General features: G+C 41.1%; 1 protein-coding gene across 3 annotated transcripts in view; it reads right to left on the reverse strand.

Annotated features, from left to right (window-relative positions):
* The window catches only part of nhsl1b (NHS-like 1b), a 99,742-nt gene extending 81,412 nt beyond the window's left edge, over positions 1–18,330 (reverse strand). For 2 of the 3 annotated variants that reach the window (XM_014338411.2, XM_014338390.2), the window contains exon 1: positions 17,635–18,330. In XM_014338411.2, coding sequence (XP_014193897.1) covers positions 17,635–17,956 — 322 coding nt within the window. In that variant the 5' untranslated portion in view covers positions 17,957–18,330. The remainder of the gene's footprint in view (positions 1–17,634) is intronic. The other variant, XM_014338401.2, reaches the window with a different exon arrangement.
* Between the last annotated feature and the right edge of the window lie 976 nt (positions 18,331–19,306).

Raw genomic sequence — 19,306 nt, forward strand, 5'->3', positions numbered from 1 at the left:
ATAAAGAGAAAGACACCTCCATATCGCCCGATTAGTTTCCGATGGATTTGTTTTTCCCTCTTTCCTTTTCTTTAAAAATATAATAAAATACCTGGAAAAATTACATTGTCAGCCTAAACTAAGCTGTGCTGGAGGTAAACAGCAATCTCTGTGTTGGATGCCATCACAAAGCAATCATTTCCACCGATGAGATCATAGCCATTAGCCTAACTAATGAAAAACATCACCATTACGGCTCAGTGATTACGAGTCAGCTCCATACAGTGTCTTCACAACGCTGACGCAAACTGCAGACAGTGCAAAAGCAGCGGATTGGGTGTGACTATGATACTAATAACTGTGTTTTAATAATGCTGACCATAAATTTACAAATGTTTGCTATCATTATCAGTCATATTGATAAGAAACTAAATTAATAAAGAGACAAGAAGAACAAATTAATTCCAGTTGTGCTGCAAGAGATATGGAGGTGCAAAAGACTCCACTCATCTGTCTCTGTGTTGCCCAGAGACCAGTTATGAAATTCCCATCAAGGTGTTTCCAGTTTGGAAATCTAAAACACATACAAATGTCACCACTTTCCATGTACAGTGTCCCATTGACCCACAAAAGAAAGCCAGCCAGAGAAAAGTAGTGCATTAGTGTGTGTGGGTGCACGCATGTGTCCATGTGACTTATGGTGTTACTGCATTTCAAGCTGTCTACGCTGGTCGGTAGTAGATGTGAGCTCATACAATGGGCTTCTTTGTGGGATTGGGTGATGGGGGGAAGAGATTAAGTAATATGTGAGAGAGGCTGAGCTTGGCAGACTTTAGTAGCTCCACACAATTCAAAATTCAGTGGGTTAATCTGTCAGTGCAGAAGGATTATTCTTTGCAAAAACAGCTTTTTTAAGGGTATATCTGTCATGCTGTAGATGTAGTTATGGGATATTTATAAGTCAGATGATTAATTCCAGCATTACTCAATCTCTACGCGCATGCATCACATCAGTGTTTAGACAAAGTGTGCAAGAAAAAAAAAAAAAGAAAGACTTTCTCAGAGTATTGGGGTGCGACCTTTAATTGCCTAACCACACATGTGGCAAAACTTAGTCAACTACACCCAAAGCACTCCGCCCAAACTCTGGCAGCAACAGGAAAGCTGTTGGGGTCGAGTCCAAACCGCGAACCGCTGTGTCACTGCAAGCCCCTGAAAAATATGAACCCCGACTTCTCAAAGTGTTTGGTTGAAACAAAGAGATGAAACAAGGAGGAGAGGAGAGGAGGAGAACTGCTCAGACCTCGTGTGTCACCTCCCTGCTCCTGAAACCGCTTCCCTTCCCATCCACTCCCTGAGCCCGCAACCACATGAAAAGCCTACTGGGCTGGGTTCCCATCTGGTGAAGAGACAGGGGTGTGTGTGTTTAGACGGTTTAGCCAGTTAAGGGGGCTCCGTCCGACCTAATGCCCCCAGCCTTAAGAAGCCACTCAGACAGCTGTTTTCCTGAAGAGCCTCACTCTCTCTCCCCAACACACACATACATGAACAATGCACACTCATCCCTGATCAATTAGGACACCCAGTTATGCTATTAGGCCTGTTTACCATAAACTCCCTGCTAGTCCCTCCCTTTCACCCTTCCCACTTTCCCCCCTCTCCTTCTTGCTTCCATCAACAAAAATTGTTTAAAATCCGAAATCCCTACATAGTTTAATCCCACAAGTAAAACAATGTGAAAAAAGAAACAAGGCAGCTAAAATTGTGCTCATAAATCCAAAAAACAAGGGGCTCATAGCTGCGGTGTATAGTTATGAAGTGTAGCATGGCTGCAACGATAGCAGTTTTATAAATAGCGTGTAAATGTTTTCCAAGTTTCCAAATGTGTCCAAAAAAGTCAAATAAAATGCCTTCATTAGTTCCTTTTTGTGTGTCTGTGTTGTCATGTGTGTGTTAAAAGCCTCCAATTCCCCCATTTTTGCTCATTTCTTCCTTTTTTAATCCTCTTGCATTTCACCGTCCTCTCGCCTTTTCAACTCCTCTCTTTTACCCTCTCGTTTCCGCTCGCTCCCTGTCACAGCTCCCCCTCCGTCTATGGAGCCACTGAGTTGGAACTGTTGTCGAATGGTCAGCATGCTGGGAGAGATCGAGACTGGCCAAGAATGCCTGTGTTTGTGTGCAACTTCACTGGTCTTGCCAGGGGGAATTAGCCTCTTTTTCTTTCCCCTCGCTGTTGTGTATAGCCCTGTCTGACTTGTCAGCCTCAACGGCACGCAGATCAGTCCAGAAAAAACACTTTAAGAAAAGATGCACAAAACAAGAGAAGAAGGAGGATGATGAGAGGACAAGGAGGAGAAGGAGGAGGAGATGTGCTAAATACCGTGAGCCTGATTGACTGGTTTGGAAAGTTCAGTCAAAGGGAATGAGCAGTGGACAAAGAAGAGGACATAACAGTGACATTACAATGCAATACAGTACACACTGAGCGCCTGCACACACCCCACGATTACAGTATGAGTACAAGCTTGTTTGCATCTGCACTCAGGTTTTGTCCAGGAGAGCGATCAGAAATAAATGTTTCTCCAACTTGAAAGACAAAGCGAGAAATGAAGACAGAAACACTGACAGGAGCAGATATTAAAGCGAAAGACAAGGCAGCAAACAGGGTGATAGAATGCCGAACAAAGACCAGATTCTTCATGAATGATTTAAAAAAGAAAAAAGAGAGAGAAAGATTGAGGGATTTCCCTGTTTTTTTTTCTTCCAGCCCTAGGGGATCTGCAATTTCCATCGAGACCACTCATCACTGCCTCAGTCTTCCCACAACAAAGATCCTCATCTCTCATCTCCAAACATCCAGGGGGCTCAGGGACTCAGGGTCTGGTCCCTCAAGGGCAACAGTCCTTACCGGCCCCATTAACCTGCCTCGCTGCTCCAGCTTCATTCAGGACCTTTGGGCCTCGAGACCTAAGTTTTTCCAAGAGGTTGGGGGTGGGGTGGAGAAGAGGCCCTGACAGTAGGAGAGGCAGCCGATTGGGTGAAATCATCTCAATCCCAGGAGAGAGTAGAAGCACACTGTTGGGGTTGAGGGTACTTAAGTGAAGAGAGGAGGGGGTTTTCTTTTATGTGGTGCCGCCCTTTTAGCTACTGTGGGCCCCACCGAGGCTAACGGATCAAACGAAGAAGGAATGTGTGGGTTTGTGTGTGCGCGTGTGTTAGAGTGCAATAGATGGAGAGATCTAAGGATCACAGGAGGTAAACAGGCAGACTGTGGGTGCTTTTCATTATGCAAACTTATTCTTCTTTGAGTGCTCTCTCCACCTGTGACCCGGAAATCTTTCCCACTCTGCCATCATTTGGGATTTTCCAGTTCCATAAATGCATCATGGAAACTACTTCTTTGTTACAAGCAAGTGATGCTGCTTAAAACCTAAGGAGTACTCATTTGCCCAACCCCTCGCATTCTCACTAAGAACCGAGAAAGAGACGCAAGTGAGGAAAAAGAAATTAGACATTTGCACACAAATAAGCACAGAAAGTAATTAAAAAGGTGAAACATCCTCTCTCTCTTCTCGGTCTTGTTATATGCTGATGCATTTTCTCACAGGCAGTTAAAAAGTTAACTGTTTTAGCTATCAAAAACACAATACAACCTGCACTGGAACCATTTGTGATCAAGTTAAAGAAAACAAGAGGAGGGGGTTAAAATGACACAAAAACACCGCGTCTGTGTACACTTACAGCACAACCTGAAACATGCACACACTGAACAAACAAAAGCTCTCTGAGGTAGGAACCAGATCCCTCTCGATCACCAATGAACTCAACACGAGAGAAACTGGGCTACGGTGACTTCAGCCCTTATGATACCACTGACAGGCGCACAATAACAGTTACCTGATACACCGGTACCACAAGTCTGCTTCATAACCTACAGCTGGGACCACGGTGCCTCCAGACTCTTTCAGTATGAAAACATTTGTTACTCTGCAGGATTCTGGACGAAAACACGCCTGACAGGCAACTTATCAGATCTCTGTTGTAAAGAAACGGGATGCAGCACCACCAACTTTCATTTTATTGGTATTACTTTTTGTAGGAATTTTAAAGTTGCACCAAGCATTTTCCATTACTGGCTGACATGTTTTGAACATAAACTAATTTAAAATAAATTTATGGCAATTAAAAGAACCAATTACATACTTCCTGTCTTCAGGAACAGAAAAAGACAAAGAACTCAGATTTCTCAGATTATATTGATTATATAATTTGCTTTGTGCTAGTTGTCATCATACTCACCAACATCTGCAAATTTTGGATTTTTTTTTTTTAATTGTAACTTTCCCTGATGAGTACATGATCTTCTGACTGTAATTAAAAGACTTCCCTTCATATATATCGAGTAAAAGCCAGACTTTAGAAAAGTGGAGAACCGGTCAATTACCCAATTTCCTTCGGGGCCAACCTTCAGGATCAATAAAATTTTATTGAATTGAATTGAAAATGTGGGACATTATCTCAAGATGTAGGACAAGAGGGAAAGGAATAAAATCCAGTTCACTCCCACATAAAGAGGGACATCTGGTCACATTAAGTATAGAACAAAAAATGAGTTTTTCACTTTTGATGTTGAAATTCTAGTTTTTTATTAGTCTGTTATTTGGCAGAAATATTAGTCTGTTAATTGGCATATTTTGTACCGTCTATGTTTTTACCATAATTAACTTACTATTTACTATTGTAACAGTTCACATGTTTACAGTCGTTTTCCACAGACACTTCTCCTGCAGGCAGATCAGGGATACAGCTGAATTAACTAAAGTGAAGTGTGTGAGTGGTGTCCACTCTCTGGAAGCTGCGTCAGTATCTATTTGGCAACCTGTGTATAATAATAACTCCAAAAAAAAACAAAAAAAAAAAACTACCTGACACTAGGGAACACACCAAATCAAACAGCTATGACGGTGACAGCCTGTCTCACTGAAGCACACGCACAAACACACACACTCCTTTCACACACACAGAGACAGAAGGTCAAAAACACAGCTGAGTCAATATACCAGGACATTAGCTGGCAGCAGCCTTCAAAACACATATCAGTGCCTAAAAGGTTTGACCATTCAAGTCCAAGAGGCTTTCACTTCATTGCAAAGGCTGTTTGAGCAGGGCACTTTTGGATTAGGAGGCAAATTTGAGTCTAAGAATCTCATTAGAAAGCAAAAAAAAAGCAGGTTTGTATTTATAATCTGCCCCCTTCTGAAGCCAGCGTAAACCCCAGAGTGTGGGACAGAGAAAAGCTTGAGCCAACAGCAACAGCACCTGAATGACAATGTGGTTGAAATACATGAGAGAAAGCCATTCACATGACCTCACAAGAACTTTAACATAACTACTATTGCATTAAAAACAAGCTCAAATATCAACATAATTAAAAGGATCCTTTAATTAATGTTATCCGTAATTTCATGTTTCTAACCGTCTTTCAACATTTATAAACCAACAGGTATTGTATGGACACACACACACACACACACACACACACACCCTTGTTTCCTGGTCTTTTCAGCTTCACATGGAGCCTCCGTTAATGGGCAGTAACTGAAATGGGTGTGCAGACTCCAGCAGAGCTTAAGGAGATTAACCATTCTGTAGCCATATGAAATAATATTCCCCATAATCCCCGTCACCGACTCCAAAAAAATCCCTTCTCACTGTGTGGCAAGGGAGGGCCTCGATTAATGTCCTCTCTTGTTCTTTTGAACACACACAAACACACACACACACACCTGGACAAAACTATTGTTGTGTGTTTGAATGTGAATATGTACACTGTTCAACAGTTTTTTTGTAAAGTCAATCAATAAATTCGGTCCCTTGCTCTCTCAGCGGCTCTCTCTGTCAATAATTCAACAATCCTGAAACATTTAATCGGACCGTGGAAGCAAGCCGTGTCCTTTACTCTATCCACTTTCACTTAACAGATGTTCTGACTCGAGGACGTTCTGCTGCTGTGTGTGGCCAACCACGCTAAGACCAAATCTGTGCACTGGTTAATCACAATTAGAGCCTTGTTTTGTCTCCAAGCAACTTATCAACAAACTTGTGAAGGTGTGATCGAGTCAAACAGAACAGTATCAACAAAAACCAGAATAAATACACCATCTCATAATCATCAAGTATTAACATTAATAACGCTGAGTGTTCTGACATGCTGAGGTTTACTGAGGAACAGTGAATCCCTATGCCCAAGGACGATCACTGTGCATGTCTAGCACTAGTTTTATTTCCTCTTTGTGTGAGTTACGATCCACAAACCATGCACTGAAAAGCACAATTGAGAGCCCACATTACCACTTCAAGGCCAGTGCCTTATTGTTTACATGTGTTTATCCAAGTTATTATTCTTTTCTGAGTGTTGATAGACGTCAGCACATGTTGCAACCAGTCCCTGAACCTCATTTTCCCTCCTTAGGCAAGTTTCATGTTTAACAGACAAAATCACAACAATAAACAAATTTCTGTTGCTGTTTGTTGGGCCACAGTTATTCAGCCCGAGACACTGATCGGCAACCACTGCAAACTATCAGCTGCAAGAAGAAGAAAAAAAGCCTGACAGGTTGGCAAGTGGTTGGTGGAGGTTGTTGGCAGTCATTATGAAGTTGTTTGTCAAAGACGAGGCTTAGAGATTCGTCACAGACTGCTTGGCAACCACAAGTTGTAAGGAAATTGGTTGCAAGGAGGTACACAGTGCTAAAAAGAAAACATCCATAGTACAGGGTGGGCCATTTATATGGATACATCTTAATAACATGGGAATGGTTGGTGATATTAAAGTCCTGTTTGTGGCACATTAGTATATGTGAGGGGGCAAACTCCTCAAGATGGGTGGTGACCATGGTGGCCATTTAGATGTCGGCCATCTTGGATACAATAGGAAGAGGGCCATGTGACACATCAAACTTATTGGTAATGTCACAAGAAAAACAATGGTGTGCATGTAGTAGCCTTGGTAAAACAGAGAATTTAGTGTAAATGTACTCAAATTTATATAGTGCTTCTCTATTTTTACTGACAAAGCACTTCACATAAAAAGTCACATTTTATCCATACACTCATACAACACTTTATTTTGTTCTGTTCAAACGTGTACCTACTGCACATCCATAGCCAGTTTAGAACAATATTAGCCTAAAATGCATGGAAAGAGCTCTGGGAAAAAGTACCCAGAGGATGTACTCAAAGCAGAAAGCCCCCAGCCAGCCTTCTTGTTGTCACTTCTTGTTGTGAAGTGACAGTGTTAACCACTCCATCACCAGGCTGCGCTAATACTGATGAATGGAAGACTGGAAGAGCACAAATAAGTTTAAGTGAAGGCACACACACATATATGCACAATGAGGTCTCTGTGGATGAGGCAGACAGCTAAAGCTGCTACAGAGGAAGATTCAGTAGTCAATGGGGATTCCTTTATGGAGTATGTCATATTTCACAGTGACACACACTTTCTCAGACACACATGCAAACACCATGGAGCCTTCTGCAGCGAGACGGTGATTAATGATGAGCCGAGAAAGTGCTTCAGGCAAAAGAAGGAAAAACAAAGGCTTCATACCGATGCCCATTTGAGTAATTAATTGAAAAGAAATTACCGAAGTAAACAAAACAACTCAAAACTCTCACTATGCATCTTTACGCCTGTTGCACTCGCGGGAATTTTTCTTCTAACTGTTTGAGAGTTTGAGCTTGCAGTCTGAGAGGACTTCCAAACCAAATACTTAATTATCTGAAAGGGAATAGGAAACTTCACTGAAAAAAATTCAGTAGTCCTGCATCTGCCAAAGTGTGATGTTATCATATTGACAAAATCATTCCAGACTTCCAGTGTAAACACCTGTCAAAGTTCTCAGTCCTACATTTGTGGCAATTTCCACTACAGTAGGCATCCCTGGGAATACATTTTACTACGATGACACACACAAGGTGAAAAAACAAAAAAACACCATACAGAGAGAGAGAACAGTCTCATGTTAAGTCACATACATCTCAGTGACAGAAAGATAGACAATGCTGGCGATTTTGTGGGTGGTGAAAATGAGCCAGTAAAATTGGTCAGGGTGAGCTTAAATATTTATGGTGATGAGTCAAGACAGTCGTAACTGTTCAGTCTAACAGGACAAGGTGAAGATTTTTTATGATCTTTACCAACATTAAGCTGACATACTTTAGGTTTACTCAAAGGAATATGGGTAAACCTAAAGTATGCTGGTATCCACCAGGTAATGGCTGCACATTACGTCTTGAATTTTGTTTACTTCAACTTCTCTTTAAGGTGACGGCAAAGGCATCAGGAAAGTCAAGCGTTAAAGAGTTTAGAGCCAAAAAATAAGGAAAAAAAACAACAAGTCAAAGTGATCAGCAGATTCTACTAAACTCTGCAGTTCAGCAAGCCTCTTCGCTTTATTGTGCTCTGTTGTTAATATAGGTGTAATGGAAACAGTGACGAGTAAGGTGGCACAGGCCATTGTTTACCATACAATCACCAGACAAACATGCAATAACCAAAGCCGCATAATGTAATCACTAAAGGGATAAAGTAGGGAGTGGGGTATGTATATTGTATTAAATAACCTAGGTCAAGAGGATGACAATGAACCTCCTGACCACTGCCAGGAAGGTGGCACATTATCTTACAGCTCTGACAAAAAGAAAAGAAAAATAAACATTCAAGAGAAAAGTTCCTGATATAATACATGATTAAGACTTTTTTTATACAAATAATTAGAGATTGCAGGCATAATGAAACTGAAGGCCATTATATGGAATGATTCCCCAAGGCAGACTAATGTAATGTATAATTGTACATATGTACAATTATACATATGTATAATTATGTAGCGCCAAATCGCAACAGCTGCTTCAAGGCACTTTATTTTGTATGGTAAAGATCGTGCAACAGTACAGAGAAAATCCCAACGATCACACAACCTCCTGTGAGCAAGTATCAAGTAACCTCCGACTCAGAGAGGGCAAGCCATCTGCCGTGACAGGTTAGGGGTGAGAGTCAAGGGGGGATAGATACCGTGGAAGAGACCGAGATTAATAATAACTAATGATTAAATTCAAAGTGGTGCATAAACACAACCACCGGGCCACGGACCGGTACTGGTTCGTGAGCTGTTTGTTTCCGGGCCGCAAGAGTTGAGGCTCGGGTGAAATTAATGGTTTTCGGGGTTTTTACCGTTAACTCGGTTCCCCTGTGTCTTTTCCTGTGTTATAGTTGTGTCTTATTTTGAAATAAATATTTAAGTATTACCATATCAACCAGAGAGCGTTAAGGGGCAGAGAGGAGGATGTTGTTGGTGCATTTCAGGAGGACGCTGCTAATAAAGTTACACAATTACACAGTGAATTCGCGTTTATTATTATATTTACAAAATACCACAGTTTTTGTCTTGGTCGTATCATTTTATTTTGTTATATTTATCCGTGACACCTTAGGGCCTGGTCCGTGAAAATATTGTCAGACATTAAACTGGTCTGTGGCGCAAAAAAGGTTGGGAACTGCTGACATAGTGGGTGAAAAGAGGTGCATGAAGATGAAACACTCAGTGCATCATGGGAAACCCCCAGTAGCCTAGGCCTATTTCAGCACAACTAAGAGAGAGTTCAGGGTTACCTGATCCAGTTTTTTAAAAAACTATGGCTCCTTCAGGATACATAGTGATTTTACCATTCTAACAATCTTCCCAGCAGCATCAGTAAACACAAGAACCCTGTCCTAGCTTGCATATGACAAATAAAACTGAGGGTGAAGCTACAAAGCTTACCCAACAACTTCCCTCAGACCGTCATCACCTCAAACCAACATAGCTGACACTTGATGCACGTCTGGAACTTTTCCATCACAAAGCTGGTGAAACCTAGCCTTATATTATTAAGACTATAAACTGATTTTGCTATTGCCGGTCTATGAATTACAAGCAACGGGTTCAACCAGAAGTGTCAGTTGCACAATGCACATGTCTGAATAAACAAATCCTGAGATGTTCATCAAGTATTAAACATTACATCAGCTAGTCTACAAAAAAAAAAAAAAAAAAAAAAAACCTCTTGATGACCCTCTTGTCCCGCAACTTGTTTATTCAGCTGAGGATATTCAAGTTGGCTAATGTCGCCAGTGTTTACGGGACTAAAAATGTGCCTGAAAAAAGCCAGCCGACAGCTGTTTCTGAAGACTTATCATTCAGTCCAAATATAGCAGGAGGTTCACACCAGCCTCTGCTGTTGCAAGGTTTAAAGTGCAAATATTTCAATTTACCCCAAAGTCATCTGTTGCATCTAATCTGAAGCCTTGGCTTCATGTGATCTATATTCTGCAGACAGTGTTATTTGCTGCCAAGTGGCCCATTACATTTTATTTCTTTTAATGATAGACACTACATACCACTAAGAGAGTTTGAGTGCACGACCTGCGTGCTTCTGCCTGTGTGTTCCTGTGTGAGCTTTGGTTAAGTGGCACAAGTGACAGATGTGGCAGAAAATCCTTGTTTATTTTTCCTCAGGCAGCCATTCAGACATGTGTGTATGGTGCGTTTCCAGGCCTTGAGTGCAGTTCTAGTGCAGATCCAGGATAACAATAGCCTTTATATTCCTGCTAGATGAGCTCCCACCTGCTGCAGTATGTCATTATGTACTGGATGGAATGGATGTGCCTCCCTGTCGGCCCATCTTCTTCCTTCCGTCTGCCTCTTGTACACATCACTGATAAATCACAATCTAATACTTGATAAAAATCCATCCTTTATTTTGCTCCCAACAGATGTTTGTGTAGCTTTACGTGACACTTTTTTTTTTACTCTTTAACGTCATAAAATAAACATGAAATGCTGCACCAGGTTTGCCACCACTGTGCAGCCGTTGTCCCTTTTGCAAAAAAAGAAAAAAGTCAAAGCAAGGTTAATACCCTCATAATATGCCCTGTTGTGGATCACTTTATACCAACTGCAAACATGTTTTTCTCTACAGGTTGCTTTACAGTATATAATGTGTAATAACACATGCAGGATACAGTAGATAGCAGTGCACGGTATTACATAAATGTACGAGTCAAGATAAAAGATTAAACAAAAGATGAAATTTAAAGACGCAACTTTTAGTAGGAAATTCACGCCTTCATCTTTGGATATCTTGTAGGTTTTTCTGAATTAAGAATAACTAATCTCACTCATGCACAGCAATAAACTATATTGCTTCTCTCTTACTCTCACTGTTCTGCTAAATCTACAAAAGGCTTCCCTGGACGCCAGGCAAAAACGTGTAGGACAACATTATTAGAGTTTATTTTACTCACTGTGAAAGCTCTAACCATATATATATATATACATGGTATATATATACATGGTATATATATACATGGTATATATATACATGGTATATATATACATGGTATATATATATATATATATATATATATATATATATACGATATATATAATATATAATATAATATAGTATATATATGGACACATCATATACACACATTCTTCCGGGTATTCATAAATCTTGAAAACTCAAGCTACTGTAAACAATGATTATCTGAAGATCAGTAAGTCAGTAAGTCAGCTAGTCAGTCATGAGGCATGTAATAACAGCTGTTTAACCACTATATAATATAAAATTACAACAATAAATTTAAAATAAAGGCAAGAATAAGCATTAAACACATTTAAAAAGGAACACATGCTTTAAAGGGGAAAAAAGGACAGCTGGAGGAAAAACAAAAGATAAGAAGAGAGAAAAGAGCGTGACAAAAACTGATTATAAAAAGAGAAAGTCGAGAGTGTGAGCGTGGTCCTTGTCTTTGTTGTGGTCAGCATGGCAGTATAAGGGTTGACATCAAAGAGTAGAGGATGGACAGAGATGAGAGAGGAAAGGTCTGGAAACCATATGAAACAACAGGAAAAGAGAGCGAGAGCAAGGGAGTGAGCGAGGAAGAGACTTTAAAACAGAGGAAGGGAAAGCTGAGGCAAAAAGGAGAGCCGCTGAAAATTTGCTGAAATGTCATTTTACACTCACACAGATGCTGTGAAAATGTTTTGCAATATTTCATGTAAAAAAAAAAAAAATGGTATATTTGCATATATTTAGTTTCTGTGGTCTAGAGGCAAACACAGGATTTCACTTGAGATCTGCTGACGGTTCAGCTTTTGTTTGTCTCTCCGTAGGAAATACATTTGGGAACGAACATCAGGCTATTTGTGACACTTTTCCTCTAAAAACAATAGCTGTGTAAAAACCCGACCGTGACCTCGACTTGAATTTTCCAGCAGCGGTCCAAATGTAATGCATCTGTGTAAAGGCTTTTGAGTGTACAAATACACACATCAAAACAGATATATGCAAATAAAAATACCACAAAAACACACACAACCCTGAGGATGTCCCACTGCATCCTGTCAGGCAGAGGTCACGACAGTGGGGATTAAATCTTGCTCATCTCCCTGCATGCTGGTTAAACCCTGGATTACCCCACAGCACCCTCAATTGCTGACTTACTAACCTATAAGTCCATCATGTGGTGCTCTCCGATTGCGGAGATGTTCGCATGTTTGTGTGTCGACAGCAACAATGAAATCTCAACAGTAGGGAGACAGATTTATCTAATTAAGTTTACTGCCGTCAGTATAAGTCCCCATTTCACGGACCAGCCTTTAAGATGTTGCGGATAAATAAGAAAACCAGTACCAGTACAAAAAAAAAAGATTTATTCATAAGACACGGGAAAAGACCCAGGGAAACAGAGTTAACAATAAAAACGATTTAAAAAAATAACAACAAAAAGAAAAAGCCCTGAAAACCATAAATTTCACACCCAAGCCTCAGCTCTCACAGCCCAGTACCATATGACTCACAGACCAGTTAGGGTCTGTGGCCTGGGGGTTGGGGACCGCTGCTCTACTGGACTGAGATCTGGTGACTGTGGAGATCATTCAAGGACAGTGACATCATTGTCATGTTCACCAAACAAGTTATCCAATCAGCACACTGTGTCATAGAGAGATGGATGTGACCAGCAACAATACTCCGGTAGGATGTGGCATTGACACTGGAGTGGCACCCAGTGTGGTCTTCTGCTACTGTAGCCCATCTGCTTTGTGCGTTCAGAGATGCTCTTCTGCATAACTTCTTCAACAAGTGGTTATTTGACTTACTGTTGTCTTCCTATCAGCTTGAAGCAGTCTGGACGTTCTCCCGACATTAACAAGGCATTGCCACCCAGAAAATTGACGCCCACTGGATATTTTCTCTTTTTTTGTGTTAAAAAAAGTTGAAAAGGTACATCTAGTCAATATTTGGGATCCAGCTTATCAGTTTGTTTAGTTAAGTTTATATTTAGAGACAGAAACGGAAACAAAAAACCTTTAAACAAAAAAAAAAAAAAGAAGAAGAAAAAGGTGCTATAAGCAGCATCTGCTATCAGCAAAACTGTAATCGCAAACATATCCACCAATTCGAGGATATTTTTGGACTTTCACAAGTGGAGATACAAATCAACCAAGATTATAAGGGCTTTCATCTGCTGCCATTCCAACACCAATGTGATATTTTTATTACTTTATATAAGTAAGGTCTCTCATGACATGTGGTTTGCTCAGGAAATAACTAGATCTATTACAGCTGCAGCTGAGTGACACAAGTGAGGAGGAGAAGTGGCCAGGAAACGGAGCCATTAACCAACCAGATTACCACAAAATGCGAAAACCAGCTTAGGCCTATCATCTTCTACTGGTGTAAAATAAGTGATAAAATACACTACTGTATACTGTAAGAATGATCTTGTGGCTCGAATCGGGGGTTAAACACAGTCAGGGCAGCGCTCGCATATACACAAATCTAAATTTAGCTGTTTCCTTATTAACTCGACTGTCTCCCACCATCAACAGCAAATCTGTCTCTGACAGATTATGTTTTAAGAAACTGAGTCGATGGGATGTATCTAAATCCAGGGATGTATTGGAGCCGTGAGAGAGCACTGCCTGTAGATTCAAACACACAATCTCATACACACAGTCCAAGTCAGACACAGTTCACTGGCAATATCCCTCCACTTCCACAGCCCCTTCCCACTCATTTTCTCTCACTTTTTCCCTTCATTTCTTCGACCCATCTCTTTTGTTCCTCATGGGAGAAGGTCGACCTCTAGAACCAGGCCAGGCTGCCGGCGTTGGAACGAGCGCCGTGGGAACTGACTTGTGGATTCTGGCTGCGTAATGACTGCTCTCTATCGATGAATGAAGGGGACCACAGTGGGCCAGAGTGAATAGTGACTAGGGAGAACTGAGGTAGGATAAACAGGGCTGTGCATGTGAGTGTGCATTTGTGTGGCAAACAGGAAAAGAGGGTTAGAAAAAAAGCCACAAACACCAATTAGTTTATCCAGGCACGACTAATTTGTTGTTCGTTGGCTTTTGACATGGATGTAACTTTGATGTCAGTCAAGCAGTTCCACTGTTATTATCTGAATAACTGATTGCAGTCCCACTCTGAGGATGAACTCCCCCTCCCAACACAAGAAGAACCACTTGAACATAGCAACACACCCTAAACATGATAGCATACATTGCTACTCATGAAAGAGCATCGGGCAAAGACTATGCCTATAAATATCTGAGGGATAGGAGGAGGAATGTCCAGGCACTTAACATGTATGTCATTGTGTGTATGGGAGACAAGATGGACTGTAGACATTAGCAGGTCAGCTGGAAACATGCTTTTTTTTTTTATTCTGCGTGCGTGTGTGTGTGCGTGTGTGTGTGTCTGCTAGTGGGCATCAAGTTAACTGACAAAAGAAGGCCCCAAGTTTCTCCTTTCTCCAATTAACCTTCACTAGTATGACCTACTTTTAACATTAAAATAGCATACTCCCAAATCAACCCAGAGTTATATTTGGCAGAAAAGAATACGTTTCTAATATACAGCTAAATTCATACTTCAAGTAAAAGTCAAGCTTGTGACATCGCAGCGATGGCTACTCGGTGTACAGAAGTGCACAGACCTCTGGGGGAAGCAGAGCCTGGCGTGGTTCTCAAGGTCGAACTTTTCTCATGAGGAACAAAAGATGGGTTGTAGAGATGAAGGGGGAGAAATGACAGGAAATAGGTAGTGGAGGGATACTGTCAATGAACGGTGTCTGACCTGAACTGTATTTATGAGTCTGTGTATCAGCATGAGCTCCAAAACAATCAAGTATTGATGAGAAAGCTAGAGAGATAGATGTTTGGATTAGTTAAGGCATAATAATACATCTTCATCTGGAACAAACAGCATGGTTAAGGGACTTGAAACCGTTTTTATTTCTAGTATCCATGGCATTAGCCTTATTAATATTATTAATACAATTGCACTTAATACAAGTAATACACCAGGGTGGAGCAAACGAGATCCATGTGCCAAACTTAGCAGGAGTGGCTGTTGTTGGCAGCCAGCAGAAATCCAAGCTAACCAAACTAGACTTTGTTTAAACTCTTGACTCTGAGTGTCAGGTGTTCCCTGCTGAGACACAAGAGGATGACCTGTGACCTTTGCTCTGGGGTCCGCTCCTTCAGAACACATGGATCAACACTGGAATAAAGCAGACAAAATACACACAATGAGGAAATCCCATTTTCCTATCATGTCTCTGTTCAAACTGCCACTGATTACAATCAGTGTAGAGGTAGGAGTGCGCAAACACACACACTCTTACTTCGCCCTTCCTTCAATGTCAGTCTTTCAGTGCACAAGAGCCCCTCTTCATGCCCCTCACCAGTAACATGATCTGGCTCAGAGCTCTGAGGTTAGGGTAGGAACCCTGAGCCACAGGAGCAGAAGACAACAGGGTGACCAGCCGCAGATATTTACAAGCAGGCTGGTAAATTTATGTAATACAGTGCATTCCTCAGGGTTGGGTAGTCAGCACTACCCAACAAGCAACATACCATTATGTCTCATCAAGGATTTGAGGTAAACACCAACTCTAAACACTGTCATTTAACAGCCGCTCCTCACTTTGTAAACCAGTGAGAAACAGCTGTAAAATAGCACAACATGGCAAAGAATGCTTTGTTTCCTGGAGTCATGCGCATGACACAGTAACTTTTATTCAAATACCAAATTCTGCCAGGTGTTCTGGCATATTCAGATCCAGGACTCTTTTCATGGATTAACGCTGGAGGGCACTTCAAAAAAAAAAAATACAGGTGTTTCCATGTGTGGAAAAAGCTGGCGTTGAGCTTCAGTGTCTGCGTTGTAATAAATCTAGACTCAGCGCTTCTGTAAACCTAACACACGGCTTTGAGGGCGTGTGGGAACTGCAGATCGCGACGTAACACACCGCATTCCAGCCTACTCTCTCACACCTCGTCTTCGGCTTCTGATGAATCAGGTCTTTAAATGAGACAAACCCTTTCAGAAAGAGCTCCCAGTCCCGCCTAAAACCGCATCAAAACTTCCAACAGGTACAGAAAATGGGAGCAGTCGAGTCATGACTGGGACTGGTTGCTGTCATGTAGTGGGCACCCCTACACCCCTTCACCTCCGTCTGGGATCTGTCTGCCTGTTCGGCTTATCATTTCTCTGCAGTCACTTTTGAACCTGTGTGTGTTTGTGTGACAAAGGGTGAGTCATATTTAGACACAAGGCAGGATGGACAGACGCGGATCAAATGCAGGAGGAAGGACAGTAAAAAGGAAACAAAAGTGAGTGAGTCAGAGATGAAATCCTCCTCTTTCACTTGGGTTTAGAGGAATTTGCACCAATCTTCCCAGCACTACTTTGCAATACATTTCGGAAGCAAGTTAGATAAGAAAAAGAGGCAGGGACTCAATAGAAAACATGATCCCTTAACTGCTGGGTTTACACACATTACTACATAACAGAGTCTTAAATAGGTGTCGAGAGGCAGATATGCAGTCATTCAAAGGCTCTGCCTCAGGTCTGCAGCTCAGCAGGCCTATCTCTCAGTCTTGCTTGCACAGTCACCAGAGCATGAGTCAGTCTCAGTTAATATTTAACCCTCCTAAAGGAGGGAGCTTTAATAAAAGCAGGCTAAACAAATCACAAAACTTTAAAAGTAAAGAAATTGATTTTCCATTTGTCTGTGTGTTTATCAGCTTTATGGACATTAAGGAGAGATGAGGAAGGTGAAGGGTCTCCTGGGATCTCAGTGCCCTTTGAGGACCTGGATACAGATGGCCAGTATGTTGAGAGGATATCCATCATTTCTGACACAATGCCCCTGTTAACATAAGTCCCAATCAGGCAAATAAAGCCATGTGGGCAGGAGTCAGTGGTCACTCCTCTTTGACTCTTTTAAAAAGACAAATCATGACAGTCACCTTGGACCTCTCCACACTACTGCGCATGTTATCATAACAGGAAAAGCCAGAAGGTAGACGCACCTCTCTCACACAGACATATTTAAACTCTCGAATCATACATAACATGCACATCATATCTACAAATATGAACTCACTGCATGCATTTTTGCATGTCTCTGGATCTCATTTAGTGCTCTATAGTGGCTTGTAAGCATTTCATAGAAAGCTAAAGTGATTGGAGCCGAAAGATCAGTAGAGTAAGAGGGACAAAAACAAGTGGCCAACAGTGCAGACTCACGGATTTTCACTTTCTTGTGATCAAGCTTGTGGACTTCATCCTGCAGAATTTGCAGGCGCTCCTCGATCCTGCAGGATCTTCTAAACACCATCCCCGCCTCCATCTCGATGCCCAGGAAGATGTCGCTGGCATGTCGGGAAAGGTCGGAAAGTTGATGTATTACGTTAGTCAGCGTATGACAGCCAACCTCATCCAGCGATGAGAACAAAACGGGTTTTCGCAGTTTGCGTTTGCCGGCTTCTTCCCTAGGTTTCCAGCCATCCTTCTTCGCCGATAGCCTGCTCACACGGCGGGGCTCGATAGTCCTCTGGTGAAAGGGCATATTTATTTCATACCAATAACTCCAGCGGGACCGAAAAGTGTTCACGCCGAGAAAAACAAAGCTTTAAAACAAACCCAACACGAACTCCCTCCCCGCGGTTGAGGAATAATCCTTGAATCCCGCCATATTCTGATTTTCAAAGCATGGGGACTTTGTGCTGCTGTACACTGCAGACGTTGCCTCCTAAAGTCTATTCAAATTCAACCAGACACAGTGCAGGCTGGAAAGAAAAAAAATCACAAGGAAAAGTAGGGAAAAGTACAAATAAAAACCCGGAAAATACTACAACCACCTGTAGCGAGTGGAGCCGGAGCCAGAAAGAAGCGCAGAGTTTACCTGCCTCCCTCCGGAGAGAGCGGCCTGTCACAAAACAAGGACCGGAGCTCTTCAGAAAACGGAACAAGGAAGGAAACGAGCAGGAAACCTGGAAGCTGTAGATCCTGGATCGTATTTTTTATTTATTTATTTATTATCTGAAATCAAAATTAAAATCTTTCTCAAATGGTTTGACTTAATAAGTCTTATACTTAGTTTTTTTATTATATATATATAGTTATATATAGTTAGTAAATCTCTCATCAACCCTAACCCCCCCAATAAATAAATAAATAAATAACTGTCGAACACAAACATTCATTTTATTAATTTATTATTTTCGTTTTTCTGCAACTGAAAAAAAATGCCATCCATAAATTCAAAATTTGAGTCAGCTTAAATGGTCTTAGCATTTTAAGCTAGTACCTGTCACACTAATTTTGAGTATGTCGAGATTTTTTAAAAGGAAAAAAAAATAATTTTTACTGTCAGACACAAATGTAATTATATGTATTTTATAATTTCTAGAGTTTATTTCAATTTCTTACATTTTTAGCTATTTTGAGTTAGTAAGTCTCGGATCGTTTCTCAGTTTCTCATATTCATGAAAGTCATCAAGTCAAAAATCATAGCGTTAACAAAATGATATGTAGGTAGCGTAGTCTGGATACTTTGAGGTAGTCATGTTATTTTCTTGCTATTTCGCTAATGTTTCTCTTGTCTGTTGCACATTTATTTTTAAAGGGGAATTTGCCCACAGTTATTACAGAGCAAATAGACATAAGTTTTTTTCATACTATTTAAAATAACCTCATGGTAACACATTCTCTGAACACTTGTCTGTAATTTATGACCTCAGTGTGTGCACATGGCATGTTTGTCCAGCTCCTCTGTTCACCATCTGACATTCCCATATCTGCTCTTTAAATTCCTCACAGCTCTTTTCAAGGGCACACCATCCCCTCAACTCACTTTTAAAATTAACAGGCCACAAGTTCAATGGATGAAGTCCTGTCTCTGCTCCGTAGCTATTAA

The sequence above is a fragment of the Haplochromis burtoni genome, unplaced genomic scaffold (genome assembly GCF_018398535.1).
Source record: "Haplochromis burtoni strain Fernald_Lab_line unplaced genomic scaffold, NCSU_Asbu1 Contig_8, whole genome shotgun sequence".
Lineage (NCBI taxonomy): Eukaryota > Metazoa > Chordata > Actinopteri > Cichliformes > Cichlidae > Haplochromis > Haplochromis burtoni.